General features: G+C 42.8%; 1 protein-coding gene across 2 annotated transcripts; it reads left to right on the top strand.

Annotated features, from left to right (window-relative positions):
* Window positions 1-4,999: 4,999 nt before the first annotated feature.
* TMBIM6 (transmembrane BAX inhibitor motif containing 6) lies at window positions 5,000-27,090 on the top strand. Of its 2 annotated transcripts, none has more exons than XM_004312257.4 (10): window positions 5,000-5,127; window positions 17,507-17,594; window positions 18,212-18,320; window positions 20,706-20,826; window positions 22,052-22,100; window positions 22,203-22,300; window positions 22,503-22,582; window positions 23,061-23,161; window positions 23,853-23,928; window positions 25,070-27,090. In XM_004312257.4, the coding sequence occupies exons 2-10, from the start codon at window positions 17,539-17,541 to the stop codon at window positions 25,091-25,093; spliced, it is 714 nt and encodes a 237-aa protein (XP_004312305.1). In that variant the 5' UTR covers window positions 5,000-5,127; window positions 17,507-17,538; the 3' UTR covers window positions 25,094-27,090. The 2 variants fall into 2 exon arrangements, with proteins under 2 accessions (XP_004312305.1, XP_019790037.1); XM_019934478.3 differs by lacking the exon at window positions 5,000-5,127 and adding an exon at window positions 5,822-5,844.
* Window positions 27,091-27,247: the final 157 nt, after the last annotated feature.

Raw genomic sequence — 27,247 nt, 5'->3', positions numbered from 1 at the left:
ACGGCTACAGGGTTTCTTTTGGCGGTAACAAAAATGTTTTAGAATTAGGTAGTGGTGATGGTTGTGCAACCTTGTTAATATACTAAAAAAAAAAAATACTGAATTGTACAAGCTCCAAAAGGAGGAATTTTATAGTATGTGAATTATATCTCATGTTTAAAATGGATTACCAAATTTATGAGCCTATACGAGGTATAATGACTTATTGATGAAGATTTAGACTAATGGATAGCAATCAGTTTATTGTACACATCAGAGGAGGTGATGGTTCTTCAGTGTCCAGGTATCATCTCTTCTTGTTCAGGTTCAGAAATCATGTTCTTTACTGTCAAATGTGTCATTGCTGTCTAATTTCATATCTCCTACAAGGAGAAAAGTAATAGTAACACTTTTTTAAAAATTGAAGTATAGTTGATTTATAATATTGTGTTAGTTTCATGTGTACAGCAAAGTGATTCAATTATATATATATTTTTTCAGATTGTTTTACATTATAGTTTATTACAAGATATTAAATATAGTTCCCTGTGTTATACAGTAAATCCTTATTGCTTATTTATTTTATATATAGTAGTGTGTTGATCCCATACTCCTAATTTATCCATCCCCCCCCTCCCTTTCCCCTTTGGTAACCATAAGTTTGTTTTCTAAGTCTGTGAGTCTGTTTCTGTTTTGTAAATAAGTTCATTTGTATCATTTTTTAGATTCTACATATATAAGTGATATCATATGATATTTGTCTTTATCTGACTTACTTCACTTGGTATGATAATCTCTAGGTCCAATCATGTTGCTACAAATGGCATTATTTCATTCTTTTTTATGGCTGAGTAATATTCCACTGTATATATGTACCACATCTTCTTTATCCATTCCACTGTCGGTGGACATTTAGGTTGCTTCCATGACCTGGCTATTGTAAATAGTGCTGCAATGAACATTGGGGTGCATGTGTCTTTTTAAATTATGGTTTTCTCTGGGTATATGCTCAGTAGTGGGATTGCTGGGTCATATGGTAATTCTATTTTTAGTTGTTTAAGGAACCTCCATACTGTTCTCCATAGTGGCTGTACCAATTTACATTCCCACCAACAGTATAGGAGGGTTCCCTTTTCTCCACATCCTCTCCAGGATGTATTGTTTGTAGACATTTTTTTTCTAAACCTTATTTTTTTTATTTTTTAATTTTTGGCTGCATTGGGTCTTCGCTGCTGCACACGGGCTTTCTCTAGTTGCAGCAAGCAGGGGTTACTCTTCGTTGCAGTGCACTGGCTTCTCATTAAGGTGGCTTCTCTTGCTGTGGAGCACAGGCTTAGTTGCTCCGCGGCCTGTGGGATCTTCCCGGACCAGTGATTGAACTCGTATCCTCTGCATTGGTAGGCTGATTCTTAACCACTGCACCACCAGGGAAGCCCTGTTTGTAGACTTTTTGATGATGGCCATTTTGACCAGCATGAGGTGATACCTCATCATAGTCTTGATTTGCATTTCTCTAATAATTAAAATTGTTGAGCATCTTTTCATGTGCTTTTTGGCTACCTGTATGTCTTTAGAGAAATGTCTCTTTAGATCTTCTGCCCATTTTTTGATTGGGTTGTTTAGTAACACTGTTAATGCAATGCCAAGGTCTTTGTACTCTGTTTATAGTGAAACAATATAGATATTCTTGTTCCTGTAGTTCCCTTATACTATTTGTTTTCTCCAGATTATATCATTACCCATGACACCACGTTATCCACATGTCACCCATGACTCTCTCAAAAATTATTACTGTGCTTTGTTTATGGTGACCACAAATGCAAGTCTTACCCAGAATATGCAAGAAAATTTGAACAACAATTTGTTTTACGGTCATGTTAAATTTTCATTCAGAATTTTATACCATAAGCATAGAAAAACACCTCTTCTAATCATATCTTCTCTTATACTCTTTAAACCATAATCACAGCATTCCCAGACTGTGATCTCTTTCAATGTTAACGACATCCTTACCTTCCACACATCATGGATAGAGCAAGAGGAATGATATCATTTGTACATGTCTCCTTTGGCATGACTTAAGACTGACATGGGTAAGAACATTGTATCACCACAGCATTCAGAAGAAAAAGAGGACATTAGTTGGGAAGGGCCTGTTGGCACTGTGGAGCGACAGTCTCAAAAGCAGCCAGAAGTGATCTTGGAGGAGGAAGGGGGGGCTACTCCCAGAGGACTGCCTGACATACGTCCCAGAGTCTTTGGAGGAGATGGAGTGACTACCCTGGGTGCCAGTGGTGGCGTGGGCAGGGGGTGGGGGTGGGAGTGGCTTGAGTGTAGTGATGTACAGGATAAAAGATGCCTGCTGTCATTCTGTTGTCCTCTGGTGCTGTAGACCACACACAGCTCCACAGTCAGAACACTGACAGGAGAGGATCAATACAGGGACCCATACATACAACTCAAGCCCAAAGGTTAGTAGAAAACTGTTGGTAGCCCAGAGGCCTGAGCTCTTCTTCTGTCTGACCCCCAAGTAGGCATGTCAGCATGATCCTGGAGACCCAATCTCATGCGATTCCACAAAAGAAATACTGTGCTGGCTAGCACGAGTGATCAGCTCACCAGGATGCCCTCTTGGAGTTGAGACCTGATCACAGGGCCTTGGGATAATGCCACAGGCATGAGTTTCAGAGCTCCTCGGGCATCCTGGAATTGGAGAACCCCATGAAGGGGAGAAATTGGGAAAAGGGCTCAGCAGGACCTGGTCTGGGCTGAGCCTTGATGGCACTACTGGCCCAGGTTGGTCCCAGGCACATGAGGGAGACTTAGAAAATTTCCAGGAAGGCCTTCCAAACCATGAGGCCCTCTGAGGCACAAGACCCAGGACAGGGGTCTGGGAATAAGTGTATTATTATAAGTGATTGCAACTTGTAAAGATAAGTTGTAAAAAGAGCTTCCACCTAGTTCTGTCACTGGGATTGCTCACTCTGGGAGAAGCCAGCCCTCATGCTGTGAGGACACTCAAACAGCCCTGTGGAGGAGCCCATTTGGAGAGCATCTAAGGTCTCCTACCAATAGCCAGCACCAACTTGTCACCCATACCTTGGAAGTAATTCCTCTAGGTCCAGTCAAGCCTTTGGATAACTGCATCCTTGGCTGACATCTGATTGCAACCTCATGAGAGACCCCGAGTCAGAAATGGAGGGAATAATCTATGCCATCAATGAATGAATAAACTATGTCAGTCAACACTGTACAGGACAAACTCTTAGCAACCTCTTGTTCTAGGTGGAGAATTCAATATTAGCTTGACAAAAGATTTCTTGTGGCTTAAGTATGGCAAGGAAATAGCTACTGCTGTACCTGAAAGGGCCACATCAGTACAAAGGTAAAAACTTCTGCAGCAACCTGTGTGAATTGATGACCAGGAACCAGATAGGCCCTGTTCCCAAGCACTTTAGCCCCAGAAATGTGGCAGAAATTAGGGTGGGGTAGGGAGAGAAACCTCAAGGAAGACTTAATGTATTTTCTCCCACTCCAGTGGAATAAGGTTCAGAGTAAACATTAGGTTGCACTATAGAAAATAAAATGTTTATTGCATACCTGCATTTGTGTACTGAGAATCATACCCTGTCTATTTGTATTCTTTACTGAAAAGATAGTTATTCTAGCCTTCTAGGGATTTCCCTGGCGGTCCAGTGGTTAGGACTGCACGCTTTCACTGCTGAGGGCCCGGGTTCTGGGTTCCATCCCTGGTCGGGGAGATGCGGCCAAAAAAAAAGCTATTCTATCCTTCTAGAAAGCAGTTTCCTAAATCCTGCATTCTGATTTGATCTTCACTGATCAAATGCTTAATCTAAATTTCTTCTCTTATTTTGCCAGAACATTTTCTGTCCATGGGCCTGTTTCCTTATTTGTAAAATGAGGGGCAGGGGTGGATCTATGTTTTGTGCAGTCCCAAACATCTACAATTATAAGGCTGTATTTAAGAAAAAGAACACAAAATTATGTAATAAAGTCAATATTTATTTAGAATAAGAAATCATTACAGATTTTAAAATGCTGACAAAACCACAAACATAACACAATTCAAAAAACCCACATTATTATTACTAAATTGCCTGTTAACCACTATACGCTTTTTTATCTTTTTCTACTTTTTTTGGCTGCATACTCTTTGCCTCTTCGTATGACCATGTTGTATTATTTTTATAAGATATTAAGCGATACTAGACAGATAAATTAGCAAAAAAAAGTTTTTGAAAAAAATTGATAGTGCAGAAACTTTTTTTTTTAAATCTGTCTCAGAACTCCTTACTATAAGTTCTTGCTTCTTGTCCTCGGGGAGCTCCAGTCCTTTGATTTTCCTTGGCTTAGTTTCTTCAGGGCTGCCAGAGCAGCTCAGCCAGATAGCCACACTCGTTCCCCTCCCACCCACTGCACTAATACCCACCTCCCCCAAGCAAGGTGGATGGGGAGGTGGTCCTTGCAACCCGCTGGCCCCGCCCAAGACCCCAGGGCCACCACTTAGGCTTAGAGTGTGATTTCCAGGGTGAGGTCCGTGCGTCCGATGCAGGAATGGGGCTGCTAATTCCTCCTCGAGTTCCTGGAGAATGCGCTGAGCCCGGCTTCACTAGATTCACGGTAAATTGGCCCTTGTGAGAGCGCTTTTATAGGTGTTCTCTGAATCTCTTTCCCCCTTTAACAGTCCATGACCAGAATCCCGGGACTTCGCGGTGCTATCCCACCGCGCGTATTGGAGGCTGAATTACTTGCTCTGTGTCTTGGGTGGGGCCTGCCCCTCTTCTTTTTGTCCACTAGAGGCGGCTTTGGACCGCGACCCTTTCTTACTATGAGGGAAGAAGGCGGATATCTTTCGCTACGACGCTGGTTGGCGGCTAGAGTCTTGATCGACACGGGCGTCAAGCAAATGGCTCGGAAGTAAGCAGCCATTGTTTATGCACGTACAGCCAATGGAAAGGCAGAAATGCAACCAACGGCCAATGAGGACTTGCCTTAAGCGGAACGCGGGGGCGGGGCTTCCCTCGAGGGGCGGACGCGAGGTAAAGAGTCCGGAGCGGACCCTGGGAGAGTCAGAAGCACATCCGGTGGTAGGAGAGCTGTCTGGGCTCCTGAGCGGCGGGTCAGAAGGTACGTCTGAAGCTAGGACTGCGCAAGCCGGGAGTGAGAAATGGAAAGAGGGTTAGCAGTTGTTGCTTGAGCAAGAGTGGGAGTAGTCTCCGTTTTCGGACTGACTGCATCTTGGGGAAAGTGGGCCCTGGTCGACAACTGGACTCCGGAAAGCTAGGCGGGGAGGGGAGGAAAACGAGAACTACTACCGCGCCTGCGCAACCGTACCGGAGCGGGGGAGGGGCGGGGACGAGTCCAAGGCGCGGATTCTGCATGCTAGCGCTAGCGAAGGCTCCTTCTTGGCCTTCTTCCCCCCCCCCCCCCGCATTGCGCGTCCCTCCTCCTCCTCCGCCCGGTGTAGACGGCCCAGGCCCAACCTCGATCCCTTGAATTCAGGGCACGTCCCCCGCACCTTCCTTCCGAGGAGAATGAAAGCGAAACCTTACGGGTTTGTGGTCATCGCCGCCCCACCCGACAGATCCCTGGCCTGCTGGGGGTCCTCTTGGCCGGGCCCCATTTGGGTGAGCGGCGGGGGCTGGGACTCAGGAGGGCCTGGTCCGGCAGGCTGCCCTGTCACGGCGGGGCGGGTGATGTCACACTCCTCTGTGACCCGCGAGGCTCCTTAGTTACTTGGAAGCCAACAGCAGAGGCGGGAGGTGAGGAGAGACCCGGGCCAGGCCTGGCTTGCCAGGCCCCCAGGGCGGCCCCGCTCTGGTCTGATTGGTTACCTTTGGACAGGTGAGGTGGCTTTAGCTTTGCTTGGTCCTGGGCCTTGTGGGCGTCTTTCTCAAAGTCCGCTCAGGAAAGGCGTCGTTGGGCGGTTGTTTTTCTTTTTTTCTTGGACGTACTTGCTGGAGCTGTGGTATTTTTGTGTGTTTATTAAGTGAGGAATTGCAGCCCGGTGCCAGCCCAGGTTGCATTGCCTGCCGCATGAGCCTTTCATTGACCAAACAACAACAAAAACCTTTCTGAACTTGAGTCTCTGTTCCAGTAATAGTTAACTTGTGAATGTGTAATCACGTAGAAGAGCTGACTGTGCCTGAAACATAGACAAAAATTTCAAGGTTAAAGGTTAGTGGCGAATGGGCTTTTGTAGTTACTTATTTATTTCAAGTTTATCTTTTGGTTGTATGTGTAGTTTAAGAATTAAGTTCAAGAAAGATAAAAGTTTCATAACTACATTTCTTACAGCTTCTGCAAACACATTTCTGTAATTATTTGATTTACCCTCTTTGGTGTTTTATTATTCCTCCTTGTCTAATTTTTTTTTTGGCCTGGCTTCAAGAGTATGTTGACATTTAGATTCTCTGCCATTTTCCTCCAGTGGGGTCAGAATGGTTGAATCCTTCAGAAATGCAGTCTGTAATTTGGATTCAGAGTTTCCTTCTTCCATTATTCATTTTGTTGTGGAAACCTGGCTTAGTACCCTCTTTCTTCCCTTCTCTCCCTTCCCCAGTATTGATCCAGTGAAGTCTCACTCTCCTAAAGAATAGGAAAGGTAAAATTAATCCAGATATTTGGTCAGCATTTCCACGTCTTTTCTTGATTTATGCATATGGTTCGTACTTACTGTAGAAATGCTGAAAAATGCAGAAAAGTATAATAGGAATCAACATATGTTTGTTGTTTTACAATTTCTCTTGACCTATAGTTGAAACTATAGGAAAACTTGCTTTTCAGCTGTAGGGTGTAATAGTAGAAAGAGCACTAGGGTTGAGAGGTCAGAAGACCCCTAACCTGATTCTGGCTCTACTATTTAAAAAAATAATAATTATTTATTTATTTATTTTTGGCTGCATTAGGGGTGTTCGTTGCTGCGCATGGGCTTTCTCTAGTCGCGGCGAGCGGGGGCTATTCTTCGTTGCGGTGCGCGGGCTTCTCCTTGCGGTGGCTTCTCTTGTTTCGGAGCACGGGCTCTAGGCGCGCGGGCTTCAGTAGTTGTTCCGCGTCATGTTGGATCTTCCCGGACCAGGGCTCGAATCCGTGTCCCCTGCATTGGCAGGCGGATTCCTAACCACTGCGCCACCAGGGAAGTCCGTGGCTCTACTATTTCAACTTTCTGATGTTGGTCAGTACTAATGTCCATTTAATGTCCATTGTAAAGTGTTTAGCACTTTACAATAATTTCACACAGATTTTCTTATCGGCATTCATTGAGCTTAGTAGAGCAGGTGTTAGCTAATCATCCTTCCAGATGAGGAAGCCTAGATGACCTTAGGTAAAATGATTTCCCCAAAGTTATGTGGTAGAATATGGCAGGACTTGTGACTCCAAATCGAGTGCTCGTGCCACTATTATGCTGCCTTTTTGAACTTACTTTTTAAACTTTAAAGTGGGACTAATCATTCTTGCCCTTTCTTCATGTGTGTGATGGTCAAAGGGAATAGTGTATATAATAAAACACTTTGAAATTTGTTTAATTTCATATAAATGCAGTCAGTGGTATTGTTATAAAAGGTACTATTGCTAGCCTGAAGAGTTTCACTTTATTTCATAAACTACCCAAGGGTATGAGTCTCCTCTGGGAAGACACTGAATATTCTCTTGAGGCACTATCCTGCTAAATTTTCCTTTGCTACTTTGACTTGGCTGTAGAATCCGCTAGAAGTGTCTTTTACTCCACCTTGTTTTCCTCTAGAGTTTCTAACCAAATTTCATGAAGTAGCTTTTATATTATACATACTCATTTTTGTTTTCAAAACCAGTATTCAAACCAAGGAGAGAAAAACTGTAGAGACTGGTTTTTAGGGCCACTTCAGTGGCCCTCTATTAAGGTAGGCTCCTCTCTGAGCCAGCGGGGGAATGTTGATTTGTGGTCGCAACACTTGATTAGATGATGGGGGTCTAGATTTACTCTAGAGACTTAAGTGTGGGGGGGTGCTTACAGGGAAAAGTGTGAGAAAAGTTCCTGAACAATTAACTGGAATCCAGAACACTTGGGAAAAAAAGGGCTTCAAGGATGAGGGCTGAGTGGGTGTGCTGTTTGTCCTAATCTATGTCTACTCTCATTTGGGCTAAATATGGTTTTATTGGGCAGGGATTGCTGGTTTATACTGGAGGATGATTATGTATTTAGGACATTGGGACCGTTCTGCGATTCAGTGTCTGTCAAACAGTTGTGCTTATAGAGAGGGAGATTCAGCAAAGCGTGTCAGTTTGATGCAAAACATAATAATAATTTATTGAAGGAAGTAGGCATTCCATCTCCAGTTACTGGTTTGGTTCTGAGGCAGCCTCCTAGAGATTCAGGGTTACCTAATCCAGGGATTTTGGTTCAAGTTAAGGGATGGGCTGGGACATCTAGAGTCCAAATCTAGGACAATCAAAGCCCAGCCCTAGTCGAGACAGAATTTCTTGGATTTCCTGAAATCAAACTGACCTACCTCCTAGGGGTTGCAAGGAAAGCATCAAGCTAATAAACATTTACTTCATCAAATTCTCTACCACATCACATTATCACTTAGTGGTCATTAGGCTGTCTCAAAACACCTTTGTGGTCCTGGGGGACAGGAGGTACCGTGTAAATGTGCCAGAGGAGAGGCATGCCATTTAAACAAAAGTCATTTTAATCAGTAGTAAGATTTACCAGGTTCCTTCAAATTCCGGTTTATAATTTTCTTAGACTCCCCCTCCCCCCCCATTTAATTTTACTCTCTCATTTGGGTAAATATTATGCCTTCAGGATGTAGCTAGCTGTGAGTTAGTGATTCAATTATATATATATATATATATTTTTTAACATCTTTATTGGAGTATAATTGCTTTACAATGGTTTGTTAGTTTCTGTTTTATAACAAAGTGAATCAGCTATACATACACATATATCCCCATATCTCCTCCCTCTTGCATCTCCTTCCCACCCTCCCTATCCCACCCCTCTAGGTGGTCACAGAGCACTGAGCTGATCTCCCTCTGCTATGTGGCTGCTTCGCAGTAGCTATCTGTTTTACATTTGGTAGTGTATATATGTCCATGCCACTCTTTCACTTTGTCCCAGCTTACCCTTCCCCCTCCCTGTGTCCTCAAGTCCATTTTCAACGTCTGCGTCTTTATTCCTGTCCTGCCCCTAGGTTCTTCAGAACCAGTTTTTTTTTTTAGTTCCATTTACATGTGTTAGCATACAGTATTTGTTTTTCTCTTTCTGACTTACTTCACTCTGTGTGACAGACTCTAGGCCTATCCACCTCACTACAAATAACTCAATTTCGTTTCTTTTTTATGGCTGAGTAATATTCCATTGTATAAATGTGCCACAACTTCTTTATCCATTCATCCATCGATGGACACTTAGGTTGCTTCCATGTCCCGGCCATTGTAAATAGTGCTGCAGTGAACATTATGGTACATGACTCTTTTTGAATTATGGTTTTCTCTGGGTATATGCCCAGTAGTGGGGTTGCTGGGTCGTATGGTAGTTCTATTTTTAGTTTTTTAAGGAACGTCCATACTATTTTCCATAGTGGCTGTATCAGTTTACATTCCCACCAACAGTGCAAGAAGGTTCCCTTTTCTCCACACCCTCTCCAGCATTTATTGTTTGTAGATTTTTTGAAGGCCATTCTGGCTGGTGTGAGGTGATACCTCACTGTAGTTTTGATTTGCATTACTCTAATGATTACTGATGTTGAGCATCCTTTCATGTGTTTGTTGGCAATTTGTATATCTTCTTTGGAGAAATGTCTATTTAGGTCTTCTGCCCATTTTTGGATTGGGTTGTTTGTTTTTTTGATATTGAGCTGCATGAGCTGCTTGTAAATTTTGGAGATTAATCCTTTGTCAGTTGCTTCATTTGTAAATATTTTTTCCCATTCTGAGGGTTGTCTTTTCGTCTTGTTTATGGTTTCCTTTGCTCTGCAAAAGCTTTGAAGTTTCATTAGGTCCCATTTGTCTTTGTTTTTATTTCCATTTCTCTAGGAGGTGGGTCAAAAAGGATCTTGCTGTGATTTATGTCATAGAGCGTTCTGCCTATGATTTCCTCTAAGAGTTTTATAATGTCTGGCCTTACATTTAGGTCTTTAATCCATTTTGAGTTTATTTTTGTGTATGGTGTTAGGGAGTGTTCTAATTTCATTCATAAATGTAGCTGTCCAGTTTTCCCAGCACCACTTATTGAAGAGGCTGTCTTTTCTCCATTGTATATTCTTGCCTCCTTTATCAAAAATAAGGTGACCATATGTGCATGGGTTTATCTCTGGGCTTTCTATCCTGTTCCATTGATCTATATTTCTGTTTTTGTTCCAGTACCATACTGTCTTGATTACTGTAGCTTTGTAGTATAGTCCAAAGTCCGGGAGCCTGATTCCTCCAGCTCTGTTTTTCTTTCTCAAGATTGCTTTGGCTATTCGGGGTCTTTTGTGTTTCCATACAAATGGTGAAATGTTTTGTTCTAGTTCTGTGAAAAATGCCATTGGTAGTTTGATAGGGATTGCATTGAATCTGTAGATTGTTTTGGGTAGTATAGTCATTTTCAGTGTTGATTCTTCCAATCCAAGAACATGGTATGTCTCTCCATCTGTTTGTATCATCTTTAATTTTTTTCATCAGTGTCTTACAGTTTTCTGCATCCAGGTCTTTTGTCTCCTTAGGTAGGTTTATTCCAAGGTATTTTATTCTTTTTGTTGCAGTGGTAAATGGGAGGGTTTCCTTAATTTCTCTTTCAGATTTTTCATCATTATTGTACAGGAATGCACGAGATCTCTGTGCATTAATTTTGTATCCTGCTACTTTACCAAATTCATTGATTAGCTCTGGTAGTTTTCTGGTAGCATCTTTAGGATTCTCTATGTATAGTATCTTGTCATCTGCAAACAGTGGCACCGTTACTCCTTCTTTTCCAATTTGGATTCCTTTTATTTCATTTTCTTCTCTGATTGCTGTGGCTAAAACTTCCAAAACTGTGTTGAATAATAGTGGTGAGAGTTGCCAACCTTGTCTTGTTCCTGCTCTTAGAGGAAATGGTTTCCGCTTCTCACCATTGAGAACGGTGTTGGCTGTAGGTTTGTCATATATGGCCTTTATTATGTAGAGGTAAGTTCCCTCTATGCCTACTTTCTGGAGGGTTTTTATCATAAGTGGGTGTTGAATTTTGTCAAAAGCTTTTTCTGCATCTATTGAGATGATCATATGGTTTTTCTCCTTCACTTTGTTAATGTGGTGTATCACCTTGATTGATTTGTGTATACTGAAGAATCCTTGCATTCTTGGGATAAACCCCAGTTGCTCATGGTGTATGATCCTTCTAATGTGCCGTTGGATTCTGTTTGGTAGTATTTTGTTGAGGATTTTTGCATCTATGTTCATCAGTGATATTGGCCTGTAGTTTCTTTTCCTTGTGACATCTTTTTCTGGTTTTGGTATCAGGGTGACGGTGGCCTTGTAGGATGAGTTTGGGAGTGTTCCTTACTCTGCTGTATTTTGGAAGAGTTTGAGAAGGATAGGTGTTAGCTCTTCTGTAAATGTTTGTTAGAATTTGCTTGTGAAGCCATCTGGTCCTGGGCTTTTGTTTGTTGGAAGATTTTTAATCAGTTTCAGTGCTTGTGATTGGTCTGTTTATATTTTCTGTTTCTTCCTGGTTCAGTCTCAGAGGTTGTGCTTTTCTAAGAATTTGTCCATTTCTTCCAGGTTGTCCATTTTATTGACATATAGCTGCTTGTAGTAATCTCTCATGATCCTTTGTATTTCTGCAGTGTCAGTTGTTACTTCTCCTTTTTCTTGCTTTTTTTTTGGGGGGGGGGCGGGCCTCTCACTGTTGCGGCCTCTCCTGTTGCGCAGCGCAGGCTCAGCAGCCATGGCTCATGGGCCTAGCCGCTCCACGGCATGTGGAATCTTCCCGGACCAGGGCACGAACCCGTGTCCCCTGCATCGGCAGGCGGACTCTCAACCACTGCGCCACCAGGGAAGCCCCTCCTTTTTCATTTCTAATTCTTGAATAATACATATAAAAAATTAAAATACAGAGCATATGTAAATTAGGCCTATGATAAATGTCTTCTAAAACTAGATTTTTTTTTAAATGTGGACCATTTTTAAAGTCTTTATTGAATTTGTTACAATATTGCTTCTGTTTTATGTTTTGGTTTTTTGGCCACTAGGCATGTGGGATCTTAGCTCCCAGACTAGGGATTGAACCCTTACCCCCTCCATTGGAAGTGGAAGGTGAAGTCTTAACCACTGGACTGCCAGGGAAGTCCCTAAAACTAGACTTCTAAAAGGGAAAATCATCACCTGTAGCCTGTGAAGGGTGTGTTTGGAACATTCATTAAATAATTATAGACAACAACAAAAATTTAAGAAAAGGGGGAAAATCGTGCACTGAGGACTTGAGAGTAATGAATTACACTAGTAAAAACAATGGTTAATATATTGAGCTGGTCTTATGTACGAAGCACTGTTCTTAGCATAAAGCACTATTCTTAGCACGAAGCACTAGTCTTAGCACGTTGTATTATCTCACTTAGTCCTCATCCGTAAGAAGTAGGGAATATTAAGTGTTACTATTTTACAAATGAGGAAACTGAAGCACAGTGAGGTTAAGTGCCAGAAACTTGCTCCATCACACAGCTAAGGAAGTAGCCAAGATTCCAACACAGCAGGCTGTGCTCTTAACCACTATGCTAGGGACATGGTTGTAGAGTCTACAAACTATTCAGTAGAAAGAACTACTAAAAAAAATTACAATTCCCCCCCCCACCACCACCACCTTTTTTTGTTTAACCACATGAGATTTTTCTTCTCTCAAGTATCAATTTGGTCCCTTTTGGGGGTGTGGGAACAGGATTCAAGATGGTTGAATTACTACAACAGGAATGAAGAATCATATAATTCGTGCACTGAATGTTTAATTAAATGTGTGAACAATGTTTCTTTGGTTGGTTTAATGTTGGTAAATTGTATACACTGAGGCAGCTTCTCGGCTGGATCCAGGAGTCAGCAAGCTTTTCTTTGTTAAAGGCAAGGATTTTTTAAAAATGAATACTAAATGCATGATTGTTTTGCATAGCTTTTGGCCACTTGGCCATGTTTCATATGCATTGTACTTAGTAGTTGTTGGAATAAGATTGAGAAGAATTTTTTTTTTTTAATTTAAGGCTTGGCTGTTGATAATATTTTGTTTTAGGACATGGGTAAGGAAGATTCTTAGAAAACAACAAGAGATTTAACAATATGTAAGAAGACAAAGATGTTAATTGATAAGAATATCTGTCTCCTCCTACCTGCCCCTGCTGCCCTTCCCTCCTCAAACAAAAGCAGACTCCAGGAATACGTAACTCAGGACAGTGTGTTTACTTGAGTTTTTCTATCTTGATAAACCTATGCAGTAAGGGTTTTTTTGTTTTTGTTTTTTTGGCAGCATTGGATCTTCGTTGCTTCACGCGGGCTTTCTCTAGTTGTGGCTAGCTGGGGCTACTCCTTGTTGCGGTGTGTGTGCTTCTTGTGGTGGCTTCTCTTGTTGTGGAGCACGGGCACTAGGTGCATGGGCTCCAGTAGTTGTGGCGCGCGGGTTCTAGAGCACAGGCTCAGTGGCTGTGGCGCATGGGCTTAGTTGCTCCATGGCATGTGGGATCTTCCCAGACCAGTGCTTGAACCTGTGGCCCCTGCATTGACAGGGGGATTCTTATCCACTTCGCCACCAGGGAAGTCCTATTGTGCAATAAGTTTTTTGTTTTGTTTTCGGGTGGCTCTGGCAGAGAGGCTGGCCTGGGGAACCACGGATGGTGACACTTCCAACAAAGCTTGAGCAATATATGCATGACAAAGTTTGACAAGTTTTGGTATCCTGCCTTTCAAAGGATGAAGGCATAAAATGAGTCTCTAAACTAAATTAAAGGAATTTGGTTATGTAACACCTGAACATTTACTTCTCATTTACAAATGCAGTGCAGGCAAATTTCCCATGGGTCTCTGAGGCACTGTCCACCTCCCTGTTTTAGATTTGAGTATAGAACTCTGTATGAGTTGGGGTCCAGGGTGAGACAGACTATTGCTGGTATCCGTTCCGTAATGGGCTTCAGTGTATGTTAGGGGGAGTCCTATAATGAATAATTTTTGAGTAACTTGTAGTATACGTTTTCCCTTTATTTTGGTAAAATATATATAACATAAAATTTATCATTTTAATGTACTTTTACATTTATTTTTATTTTTTATTTTGTTTATTTTTTTGGCCGAGCTGCACGGCTTGCAGGATCCTAGTTCCTTGACCAGGGACTGAACCTGGGCACTTGGCAGTGAAAATGCGGAGTCCCAACCACTGGACTGCCAGGGAATTCCCTGTACTTTTTTTTTAAAACCGAGATTTTCGCTTAACTAGGGGGGCCCCTCTGGAATGTTAGCCGAGTTACTTGGTTAATGGTTTTGAATACTTCAAGCCCTGTTGAGAGCTGTCTGTCCCTGGGACTGAAAATACTTTTGGTATGGGAGCTGCTATTTTTGAGTTATGAATGCAATTTAATCTTGTTCAGCTGAGTTTGCATATGAACCATTGAAACGTAGATACCTTTTCTCTACAGCTTCTGAGCACAAGTAGTTGAGGCTAAGATAGAAAACCGGTAAGTTTAGTCTATCTGGCAAAAGTTATAAGAACAGTTTTTTTTGTTTTGTTTTGGTTTTTTTTGCGTTACGCGGGCCTCTCACTGTTGTGGTCTCTCCCGTTGCGGAGCACAGGCTCCGGACGCGCAGGCTCAGCGGCCATGGCTCACGGGCCCAGCCGCTGCGCGGCATGTGGGATCTTCCCGGACCAGGGCACGAACCTGTGTCCCCTGCATCGGTAGGCGGACTCTCAACCACTGAGCCACCAGGGAAGCCCTAAGAACAGTTTTAACTCATTACTTACCTGTATGTTAGTTCTTGTCTGTCTAGAACAGACCGAGAGCAAACTGTCATATATTTCCTTGATTCTAAGACCTAACTTTTTTCTCCTCTAATTTTAACAGTTCTGAAATTATGTCATATATACATCATATCATATTTATTAAATGTATATTTTATTGCATTTTTCCCCATGAAGCTGCTGCTACTAAAATTGCTGTGTACCTTTGCATCTAGAAAATTTGGTGATTACATATTTCACTTAAATTTTAGAGTTGGTAGTAATGTTGGAAAACTGGTTTTAATTAATTTTTTAATGATTTTAAATTGCAAGGCACTAAATCATGGAGAAATTCATATTTGATACCTCTGTCCCTACCCTCACAACCTTTGATGGTTTTGGTTTTTCCATCAGCAGTTGTAAGAGAGACAGTCAGTACCCCCTGGGAAATGCCAGAGAGCAAACTGACATTCTCCCCTCGCACAGTTTCCATTCATTGGGGTCTGGTTACAGAGTGTTGCCCCTTTCTGACTAATAATCCCCAGGGTATTTGCGGATTTAACACACACACACACCCCCACACACACTTCAACTCTTGAAATTGGAAGCAAGAGGCACTCTAGCTTTGTTGTGAATACTGAGAAACTTGGCTCTGAAGGTTGCTTCAGTGCTGTTGCAAGTTCTGTCTAGGGATGTCATTAAGGCGGTTAATGGAAGCTTTAAACAAAGACACTTTCCAGGTGCTGGATTCTGCCATCCTGTAAGTGTGTTCTCTAGAGGACGGATTCATCATGGTTATGGAAGGCTTTGGTTGGCCGTGCAAAAGCCTGCAACCATTGCACCATCTAGATCAAGAGGGCCCAGAACCCCGTGACTTAGAGGTGAGAGGAACAGCTTTAGTAGGTTCTGCAGCTTCTCACTGTATCTATCCTTAAGAACAAAACTAACAATACAATTGAGGTGAGTAGGGATGTTGGTGAGAAAGGAAAGACGAAATCAGAGAAAGCAAGCCAGCCATTGTAATTGTTCCATATATGAGAGAGAGCCTCAGGAAACACGCGGTAGTGATGCTTGTGAACTCTAAGAATGGCATCTTTCCACTGGCCCAGAATTCCTCGGGAAGTCATTTTGGGGATTGTTACTTTTATTGCCTGGATTAATTTTGCTGAGTTTTGGGCTAGGTGCCGATAGAATGGGTGTGAGTAGTAGGCCTGTCTTTGAAACAACTTAGCTTTAATCCCCTCCTCTCCACTGTTTTTGGCTGATTTGAAATGAATGGGTATTATGGGTCTAATAAGAATCTGGAGGATTGATATTTAGGAAGGATGAAAGCTCTTGATTAGATTTTTAGTTCTGTAGGTTAAATGTGTTTATTTAGGATTGCATGTGAGATAGGGGAGAGAGCAAAACTTAAGATCCTGACTTTATGGTAACCTGGTTGTAGTTCAGTTTTAAAATGCCCTTTCTGACACTTGGGACAGTTGACAAGATCTGAATAAGGTCTGTAGATTAGGTAATGGTATTGTATTGTTAATTTACTGATTTTGATCATTGTTTTCAGGATATACATACTGAAGTGTTTAGATGTAAAGAGGCATTCTGTCTTGCATAGTTAGGAAAAGGTCTCCATATATTGCTATATAGAGGGGGGGGATAAAGCAGATATGGTGACACACTAACATTTAGGAAATCTGGGTGAAGTGTGCAGAAATTCCTTGTACTATTCCCACTCTTCTGTAAGAAAGGTTCTGAGATTGTGTTTTAAAAAATTCTCTCTGCACAAATTTCTTTTTCATGGAGGAACTTTCCTCTTTTTAAAACTGTGGCTCCCTTACAGTTCAGTTCTAAATTGCATTGGGTGGGAAGTTTCTAAATGTATATTTAAAAAATGCAAGCCCTAGTGTCAGATCCAGCTTTATAATTTTTCTTCTTTATCTTTAAACTTCTGTGCCTTTGCTGAGGGAATTCTCTGGCATCTTGAAAAAATGACAAGTTGCCTTATGTTCCAGTAAGACTGGGTCCCTTTAACTAGCTTGCTAATAGAGAATTTCTCAAAGAAAGAAACTGTCTTTTAAAGGGGCAGGATGGGGCTTCCCTGGTGGTGCAGCGGTTGAGCGTCTGCCTGCCGATGCAGGGGACACGGGTTCGTGCCCCGGTCTGGGAAGATCCCACATGCCACGGAGCGGCTGGGCCCGTGAGCCATGACCTCTGAGCCTGTGTGTCCAGAGCCTGGGCTCCACAACGGGAGAGGCCACAACAGTGAGAGGCCCGCGTACCGAAGGAAAAAAAAAAAAGATGTTAAAGGGGCAGGTTATCTTCTGAAAGAATAGAAATCAAATGCTAGTAATGAAACAGTTTGGGGAGAAGAAGATGGGTTCCTCTGTCCCCTTTAAAATGGTTGCGTATGATTGCAAATGTATTCTAGAAGGAAATATATAAAAATGCAAATGGTGGTGTTAGGGCAGTGGGATTTTAGATATAACTTTCATTTTTCCAAACTTGTATGTTGCTGTTTTTCATAAGAAAGTTGTTTGTTATTTTGTGTGTCCTTTTATCTTTAAAATTACTTTTCTTATTTCCTTGATTCCACAGAGTGGAGGCTGTGTCCCACAGAATCTAGCATCATGAACATATTTGATCGGAAGATCAACTTTGATGCACTCCTTAAATTTTCCCACATGTAAGTGCTTTGACCTTAACTGTACTTTCTTATTACATTTCCCTTTATATCTTGTTTCTTTTCCTTTTCCTGGTGTATTAACTTTTGTACGTGTAAACTAACATACTAACTTTGCTAGAATCCAGAGGATCTGATAAAAGCACCCAAAGTCTAAGGGCTGCGGTGTGGTCGCTGGAAAGCCATTTAGTTATTTTAGTTTGGGTAATGATTGTTCATAGTTTGGGCATTGGGGCTTTCCTCAGCATTTAAGATTTTCTGTTTGTTAACCTAGTTTTCAAAGCATTCTTTTTTTTGTTTTGTTTTGTTTTGTTTTGTGGTACGTGGGCCTCTCACTGTTGTGGCCTCTCCCGTTGCGGAGCGCAGGCTCAGCGGCCATGGCCCACGGGCCCAGCCCCTCTGCGGCATGTGGGATCTTCCCGGACCGGGGCATGAACCCGCGTCCCCTGCATCGGCAGGTGGACTCTCAACCACTGCGCCACCAGGGAAGCCCCCAAAGCATTCTTTTTTTATTGTACCAAAACTTTCACATATTCCCTGGGAAGAAGAAGGAAAATTATTCTTAGCTTAGAGATGAGATTGGTCCTGGAGTAATGGCCATTATTAACATTGTTTCCTAGAACCCCCTCGACGCAGCAGCACCTGAAGAAGGTCTATGCCAGTTTTGCCCTCTGTATGTTTGTGGCGGCTGCCGGGGCCTATGTCCATGTGGTCACCCATTTCATTCAGGTAAGAGCAGTTTTCTCCTCTAGTTGCTGTGGCCCAAATCGCATTAGGAAGACACTAGCTCAGCAGGGTAGTACAAGCCTATGTCCTTCCTTAATACTTCTCAGTAGTTTGGGATCTGACCCCAGCCAGAGCCAGTTGTAAATCAGGACATGCAGAACCATTTAATTTTTCTGCCAACTCTGCCCTCTCTAGATGCTGAAAACAGGATGTTTTGACCCTGACACTGAATGGTATGCTGCTGACACACAAGACCCCCACCCACTGGGGAGAGGTCTGCGTGCTGGGGTGGTTTTGCACCGTAACCTTTTTATCTTTTCTTCCTCTTTTTTTGCCTGAATGACTGTGTAGTACTGGGGTACAAAACACTGATTGTATGATTATCAGGAGAGACAGGGTTGAGACCTTTAAGGAATTGGCCCATTTTATTCTTTGAGAAACTCATTTTCCTTTGTTGAGTGAGAGTTTGAGTTTGGCTAGAAGCAATAAAAGGGATGGTTGAGGAATACTCGAAAAGTTTGAAGCTCACTAACCAAGACCTGTCCCTTTTGGAGTGGCCTTTTTAGTGTAAGTACAGGGGTGCAGCTTTGTTGGCATTTGGCACTGCTGAGGAGTGGCATGATCAGGCATCCCCACGCTCAGGCACCTCCTGGCACAGGCTGTGTGAAAAATTGCTCTAGACACTCAGAGATAGGGCTTTGATCCCTCGAGTTCAGACTAAAACATATTCTACCTTTTAGGCAAAAGTGGCCCTTTTGGTTTCTGGTTGTGTTTTGTTTGTTTTTTAAAGTAATATAGTGAAATATAGTCATCCTCATTATTCATGGATTCCGTATTTGTGATTTACCTACTCAGCAAAATTCATTTGTAACCCTAAAATCAGTTCTAATGGTGTTTTTATGGACCTTTGCAGCCATACACAGATTGGCAAAAAATTCGAGCTGTCCATTGCACCATGTTCTAGCTGAGGTTGAATGTGGCAACACTGCCTTCTTTCAAGCTCTCATACTGTAAACAAGTGTCTTTTTCATAGTCTATTTAGTGCCACATTTTCGGCATTTTTATAATTTTTCTTGGTGATTTTGATGTTTAAAATGGCCTCAGGCATAGTGCTAAAAAGTGCTGAGTGGTATTACTAAGTGCAAGACTGTGATGTGCCTTGTAGAGAAAATACGTGTGTTAGATAAGCTTTGTTCAGGCATGAATTACAGTGCGGCTGGGCACGAGTTCTATGTTGATGAGTCGACAGTATATATCCAAGTGTCTTTAAACAGAAAAGACATATACGACAAGGTTTTGTATTGACCAGTTGATAAAAATGTGACAGGAGGCTCGAAAGAGCTTAAACCTTTACTTCCTCCAGGAGCATTTGTTCAGTATCACTGATTCATTGCTTACAGTGGCTGTATAGAGCAGAACTACTGTGAAAACTGAGGATTGATTCTACCTTTAAAAGAAGGAAGAAACTTTGGTGTCTACATACATCCTTGATGATTTTCCTCTCTTTCTAATGCTTGTAACTTTTCCCACTTGCTTTAAAACAAAATTTTTTTTCTTATAAAACTAATGCATGTTCATTGTAGAGAATTTAGAAAACAGACTAGTGATAAGAAGGAAATATAAAACTCCATAATCCCATTATCCTAAATTAACTTAACATTTTGGTTCTTACTCTCTGTCTTAGTTCATTCTGGCTGCTATAACAGAATACCATAAACTGGGTGGCTTAAACAACAAACGTTTCTCAGAGTTTGGGAGGCTGGGAAGTCCAAGATCATGATAGGTGCTGGCAGATTTGTTCTGTGGTGAGGGCCAGCTTCTCCCGTGTCATCACATGGTAGAAGGGGCAGGGGAGCTCTCTGGGATCTCTTTTATAAGGTCACTGATCTCCCTTTGTGAAGGCTCCACCCTTATGATCTAATCACCTTCCAAAGACCCCACCTCCAAATACCATTAAATTGAGGGTTAGGATTTAAACATGAATTTGAGGGGGGAGCACAATGATTCAGTTTTTTCTGTGTGTGTGTATATACATTTGTGTGTGTGTGTGTGTTTTAAAGTGATCAAAGAGAGGTCATTCCTACTTGTTCTGCAGATTGGAATATGCTTCAAGCACTTGTCACTTCGATTCATCTTTTCTGTTTCTTGGGTCAGACTCATAATTTGACTTGGGCAGTTACAGTTGATGGACTGCCTCCAGCATCCACCATGGTCCTGACCTTGTCCTTCAAGCTTCTGGTTTTTCTCCTCAGCCCTCACTGCCTTTTCTGCTGCCTCCAGGTTAGAAGCAAATATTAGGAAGTCCAGGTGAATATTTGAACCCAATAAGGTCTCTTGCAAAATAAATTTGATACTTTCAAGTGTTTAATTATTGACTGGATCTGACAGGCTGGCCTGCTCTCTGCCTTGGGCTCCCTGGGGTTGATGATTTGGCTGATGGCAACACCTCATAGCCATGAAACTGAGCAAAAAAGACTGGGACTTCTTGCTGGATTTGCTTTCCTTACAGGTACGTTAAGGGATTGGTTGAATTTTGAGGGAGGGACACTATTTTTAGTATCTCTTTAGATTAAGGCCCAAGATATATATTTATTCAGATGCACCCCAACTGGCACACTGTACCATCCTGTCTTGTATTTGAGTGTGCCTTGTATTGCTTTCTTATTTCATATAGGTGCATCTTGCTTCCCCATCTAGAGGGCTCTTTGTGACTAGTGTCTGTGACTTCTACTTTTGTATCCAAAAATAAGCATTTGTGTGCTTGAATGAATGAGGTTTAAGAGCTTAGGTAGCATAGCTTGTTAATGGTGGACATGGGACTAAACTAGGCCAAGGATCTGACTTAGTTGAACTCACACTGGCAACTATCATAGGAGCATCTGTTCTGAATCTTGTGGACAGTTAATTAAAGTCATACATTGAGATCCATCCTACAGGGCACTTTGCTGATTCTCAAGAAAAGAATTAAAAGTGCAGATCTTCTAGAATTGTCATTAAGGAAAACAGGTCTCAAAGTACATAGTAAAAATATTTGCAAAGCAACATTTGAGTTAGTACAACTCGTTCTGAGTGCGTCTAATCTATACAGTGTTGAAGAAATTGTAGAAAGGAAGGGATTTAGAGATTAAGATTTTTAGATCAGGGAAAGCTAGTTTTTGAAGGTATTAAAGGGGTGGGATTATCAGAAGGAGAGAAAAGCCAGAGTAGAGGAGATGTTGGAGCTGGAACAGGTTGCCGCTGCACCCTCCTGTTGGCAGGTGTCCATGCAGAACCGGTCTGGCCTTTTCTTCTACAGAGGGAGTCAGCCTTCATGACTACAGGTTGTTGGCCACAAGGCACTGCTTTGCTCTTTATCCTTTTCATCTAATTCCTGATCTGGCCTACATTACAGTCTCACATCACTGCTCTTCAGAGTTTTGCAGCCTTATAATTTAGCTGGAAAATGTTTGACATGCCTGCTTCATTTTTCCTAATGTCTATTCCTACTGGGTCATCTATGATTTTCAGCCAAGGGGACAGTTGTGCAGGTCTGTCCATAAATAACTCAGTCGAGTATTTGTTCTCTGGAAAACAGTTAAGGATGGAAGAGAGAAAGATTTCATTACGTTAGTCCACTTGTTTTGTTGTTTTCTAGGACTGTAGGCATGCCCATGCTATTGATGATCAGCTTTGGGATGAGAATCCTCTTCAGAAATTGGTGTTAATGCTGTGTTCTGCGGCTTTTTGTTTTCTAGGAGTTGGCCTGGGCCCTGCTCTGGACTTGTGCATTGCCATCAACCCCAGGTAACTATTACTAGTGTCTTATGAATATACCTTCTAAATATACCTTCTAAGTATAGGTTATATACCTGTAGCCCTTGATATAATGGTCTTTTCCCTTAACAGCATCCTTCCCACCGCCTTCCTGGGCACAGCAATGATCTTCACCTGCTTCACCCTGAGTGCACTCTATGCCAGGCGCCGTAGCTACCTCTTTCTGGGAGGTATGTGTGGACTGGAAAATAGGGAGAGAGTCTCCACTTTAGCCAGAATTCTCACTAGGACCTTTCCCCTCGCCTCCAACTTGTGACTGTTGGGTTGAAATTGAAAGCCTTCATTTTGGGGGGCAAGTAAAGAATGGCCTTAATGAGATTGCTTTGCTTCGCTTTGGCTTTTCTCAAGATGGCTTTTCGTCTTCTCTTACAGGTGTCTTGATGTCGGCCATGAGCCTGATGCTCTTGTCTTCCCTGGGGAATCTTTTCTTCGGATCCTTTTGGCTTTTCCAGGTGAGATTTGCATATACCTTTGCAGCAGCCATTTACCTTGCATTTCTTTTTCTTGCTTAACCCCCTATAGCCAAGATAGACTAAGAATTCTCATCTTTGTGGGGCAGTGCTCCTGAAGACTCGCCACTCACCCTCCCAGGACGGAGCCTTCTGCTACAGGTGGAAATACAAACTGAACAGGGGTTGGACATTGCAGTGGAGATGGTTTGCTCAGAGATCATTTTTCTAAAGCCAGTCCAGCAGTGGCTCCTTGTTAAAATGATGGAAGCTCTTCCAGTGACCTGAAAAAATAAGTGCAGAATTGTACCTAGGGAAGTAATACGGTCTTCACTGTGGGCTTCAGTTCCCACGAATGTTAATGTCAGTAGGGTTAGCATTCGATGTACTTTCAGGTGGCCAAGGGCCAGAAAGAGGTATGGCTGTTTTTTCTCTACAATATCTACCACATGGTAACCTCATCTCATTCTTCTTTTGTTAGGCAAACCTGTATGTGGGACTGGTGGTCATGTGTGGCTTTGTCCTTTTTGATACTCAGCTCATTATTGAAAAGGCTGAAAATGGAGATAAAGATTATATCTGGTGAGTGTGAAACCTGGTCTTTAATGAGTATGAAGTGGAGAGGCATACTCTTCCATTTGACGACTCTTTTCTCATTCTCTGGGATGATCTTTTGCTTGGCTCCCCTTTCTTTCCACATCGGTAGGAATAAGAGTGGCCCAGATGGCACTGGCTGACCTCTGTGGCCGCAGGGGCATACGTGGTCGGATAGCCATGGCTTTGGAACTGTGCACTAAAAAGCGTCGTTTCCCTCAATTCCTGAAAGACATCAGATTTTTAAAAGTTGGACTAATAATATGTATTTAATTATCCATACTTTGAATAGTGGTTACCTCTAGGCAGAGGAGAGGGAAAGGAATCTTTCACCTTTTACTCTTAATACTGTTGTATTCTTTAAACCTTTAACAATGAGAAGAAGATATGCATATAATTTTTTTAATGTAGTAATCCTCTCAGAATCTCAACTAGTTAATGGTAGTTCCAGGGTTCAGACTTAGGCCTCTGCAGAGTCTAAATTTTCTTTTCTCTGTGCTCCATGGCTTCGCTGAGTTGAAGAGGATCTCAGACACTAGAGTTTTACTTAGTTGGTGGTGGAGTGCTGGTGAAGTTGACTCTTGGGGTTGGGGCAGGGTTTCTGTGTTCTGCACCTTTGTGGGCTTGTGGATAAAGGAAAGTGGGAAGTGCAGTTTGTGACCTGGTTCTTCTCTTTCAGGCACTGCGTTGACCTCTTCTTAGATTTCGTTACTCTCTTCAGAAAACTCATGATGATCCTGGCTATGAATGAGAAGGTTAGCACCACCTAAAGATGAAAGACTGGCTCCTGAGCTCAGCATCTATGTGTACTTAAAGCTTGAGAACTTGCTCACACTGTGTGGGTCCAGGGTAACTGTAAGGCAGGCCGCTGAGTAAGAGTTCAACTAGAAGTCTTTAGCTGTCGGAGAAAAAGGAACAAGTAAAAATCATCCTTTTTTTTTTTTTTTTTCTTTTTTAAATGAATCCCTGAGATTAGTATCAAAAGGAAAAGAGCTTTAGTGGCAACAAGAAACAATCTACTATATGAGGAATTTAAAGGCTGTAAAGATAGTTGTGACTCAAAAAGATATCCTAGAGGATTTATATAATACCACCAGCTTTTGTATATATATTTTAGAAATAGGCCAGTTTTACCCATTTGTTAGTCTTAATTTTTTTCAAGAGAGGCATTCTATATAGGGCTAGTAAGTGGCAGACATCATCCATTCCAGTAGTAGGGGAACAAATGAAAGCACAGGCCTTTCTTTACAGAACTTAAGGTGGAATGTGAGTCGGTACAGTGGTGATGGAAGCAGTTGACCAGATGGGATTGGTGGTCCTCTGTCTGGTCTGTACCGCGACTGGACTGAGGACCAAGCAGGTCCTCCAGTTTCAGTCAAAACAACATCCTTTTCATCCATGTAGTGATACTCTGGGCTTCCCCCAGTGCAATGAAGAGTTCAACTGGACTGTATTATTTCGAATGCTGATTTATGCTGAGGATTTATGCTTTCTTCTCAGGCCTAATGGAAAGTTGATCTTGGCTTGGTCTTGGCCTCTCGTTTAGTTATTTTAGGGTACACCGCTGGTCTGCAGCCTTCAGTGGTTGGGATCTGAGCTGTCGTGGTTGTGAGTAGCCAGGAGTGGGTAGGCAGCCCACCTAGCTACTCATGGGGTAGCAACGGGAACAGCTGCTTAACCTTTATTCTTGTCAAGTCTGTAGCAACTTGGGAGACCACCAGCAGAAGATGGTTAAGATTTAGTTCCTCCTATACTGAAGGAGCATCTCTCCTCCCTTTTTACTGTCCGGATCCCTTCCAATCACTAACCAAAGGCAGTGAGGTATCGGCTGACTCAAGAGTTTTAGCTTAAATGTCAATGCCAGAAGTTAATTGGGTAATTTTCCTCCATTTCTAGGATAAGAAGAAGGAGAAGAAGTGAAATGACCATCCAGCCTTCCCCAGTTTGACTTCCTCTCCCTCTGCCCCTCATTTCCTCTTTGCACACATTACAGGTGGCGTGTTCTGTGATAATGAAAAGCATCAGAAAAGCTTTTGTACTTTGTGGTTTTCTCTGTTTTGAATTTTTTGATCAAAAAACTGATTAGCAAATTATAGTTTGGAGTTTGGCTTCATATTTTTGGGGTTCTTCCCCGCTCCCTTTTCTGTCATCCCCCACCCCTAGCCTCTTCCTCTGCTCAGGCAGCCAGTCCGCCGTGATGAGCGGGATCTGCAGAGTCCGCCTCGTGACTGCGCTTCACCCAGTGGACCTGAACTGTTTGGTAGAGACGCCTTGCTCGGCCCTTCTTCCCGCAGCGTTGTTTGCTTTATGCGCGTTTCCTATGGGACTAGGCAGTGTGTTTTCCATTGGAAAGACGTTTGCTGGTCCCATTGCTACTCAGGCTTATTATGTCTGAGCCGCCGACCCCTGCAGAGAACATGAAAAGCCTCTTCTGGTGGGTGCTTCGCTTCCCCTGAGCTGCCGGAGTCACTGCTGCTCTGGCAGACGTGCCTTCCTGCCTTGCCGTCACGGAAGGAGTGTGGATTTGTGTGGGTTCCTTTTCCACTCCCTTGTCTGGCCCTTGGAATCTGCCTGCCTTCCATCCGTGGGGTGGGAGGGTTTCAGCACAAAGGGAAATTCTTGTCAGCATCTATGAAGTGGCTGATTATGTATGGCAAGATATAATGTAGAGTGCCCAGACTTGCCCTTTTTTTTTGTTTAGTTGATCACTACCTTGGTTACTGAGTGGCCTCTACCAGGTGGCTGTGATTAAAGGTCCCGGGAGAGGAAGGATAGAGAAGGGGCATGGCTGAGCCTCTGAGGTAATTGTGACCAATCCTGCCAGACCCAGATGAGGGCCTGTTTGGGGCAGGGGAGAGTAGTATCTCCCCCTTAACTGAGTGAGTCTTTGTTCACACCAGTGGCACGGGCCGTGACGGCTTGGGAGGCAGCGTTCATAACAGTCCTTAGGTGCGTTTTTGTCTTATCTTGGGCACTAATAGGTAGTGTCAGCCAGAGATTTGGGGCAGTAGATACATGTCCATTTTACAGATGCACTTCAGGTTTTGGTCTGTTCACCTGTTTCTGGAAATCTGCAGCCTTCTTTAGGCAGGGGCTGGGCGACCAAACCTGCAAGACATCTGCTTTCCTACAGCTCTGTGTTTGCAAGTGTGTGTGTGGGGGGCAGTACTAACGGGGTCACCAGCTCCTTCCCTGTGAGCTGCCACAGCCACAGCTGGCACAGAAGGTCAGGCAGCCTTGGGAGCATTTGCAGCTCTGGCTACTCACAGGGCTTCAACGTAAGGGGAACTGAGCCATCGAAAACTCATTGCTAGTAGGACACCATTTTGGCTTTCCCTGTTCACAACCAGTACACAGTTTGACCCAGTGGCTACTGGTTCACAGCGCACCACGTCACTGTGCCATCCCGTGAAACAGTTTTGTTCCCAGGCTGTGTGATTCCTGGAGTGGCATGCCACTCGGAATGGCTCGCTGCTGCAGAGGATGCTGCCCTCTGATTTAACTGCTGTCTCCAGCCTGTGGCTTGAGACTTTACTAAAAGGGATTTCCTTCCCGTTCAGCCCCCAATAGCAACTCTCCCTACATTTGTTGATTCTCTGCTAGGCCTGAGAATCTGAGTTACATCTCCTGAAGCCAAACTCCACCTCTTGTGCTTTTTTTGCTTGGGATGAGGAGTTTTTCTTTAGAAACAGTGCCAAGAATGACAAGATATAAAAAACTACTTTTAAAGAAAATGCCTAACAGGTTTTTAATACAGTAAGCACTGTAATTATCACTTTCTTTTCGAGTTCTTTGGTTTCCAGCTCAGGCTGCATTCTCTAACTCATACTGTGAAGACAAAGGTGTTTTTGATTCAGAAATATATGGAATCTACATAGTCTTAATTTGTAAAAAATAAAGAAAATTCCTTAACCTTTCCTTGTGTAAGTGTGTGTGAAATCCAAGGCCACAGCTGAACGGGAGGTTTGGGGTGCTGTCTGACTTCTTGTTCTTGGGGCTGGGAGTAGGACAGGATTAAGTTTGCTCTAGGTATGAATAGAAATAAAGAGACCCCCCCCACTTGGGCCTCTCAGT

Source organism: Tursiops truncatus, chromosome 11 (genome assembly GCF_011762595.2).
Source record: "Tursiops truncatus isolate mTurTru1 chromosome 11, mTurTru1.mat.Y, whole genome shotgun sequence".
Taxonomy (NCBI): domain Eukaryota; kingdom Metazoa; phylum Chordata; class Mammalia; order Artiodactyla; family Delphinidae; genus Tursiops; species Tursiops truncatus.
The sequence above is the reverse complement of the archived record's forward strand: the minus strand, read 5'-3'. Positions and strand labels throughout refer to the sequence as shown.

Bases quoted from the DNA above. Each gene is read 5' to 3' on its own strand.
- TMBIM6 (XM_004312257.4), top strand. From the start codon at position 17,539: ATGAACATATTTGATCGGAAGATCAACTTTGATGCACTCCTTAAATTT. The intron at 22,101-22,202 runs GTAACTATTACT...TTCCCTTAACAG, and splicing joins TGCATTGCCATCAACCCCAG to CATCCTTCCCACCGCCTTCC. The intron at 23,929-25,069 runs GTTAGCACCACC...CTCCATTTCTAG, and splicing joins TCCTGGCTATGAATGAGAAG to GATAAGAAGAAGGAGAAGAA.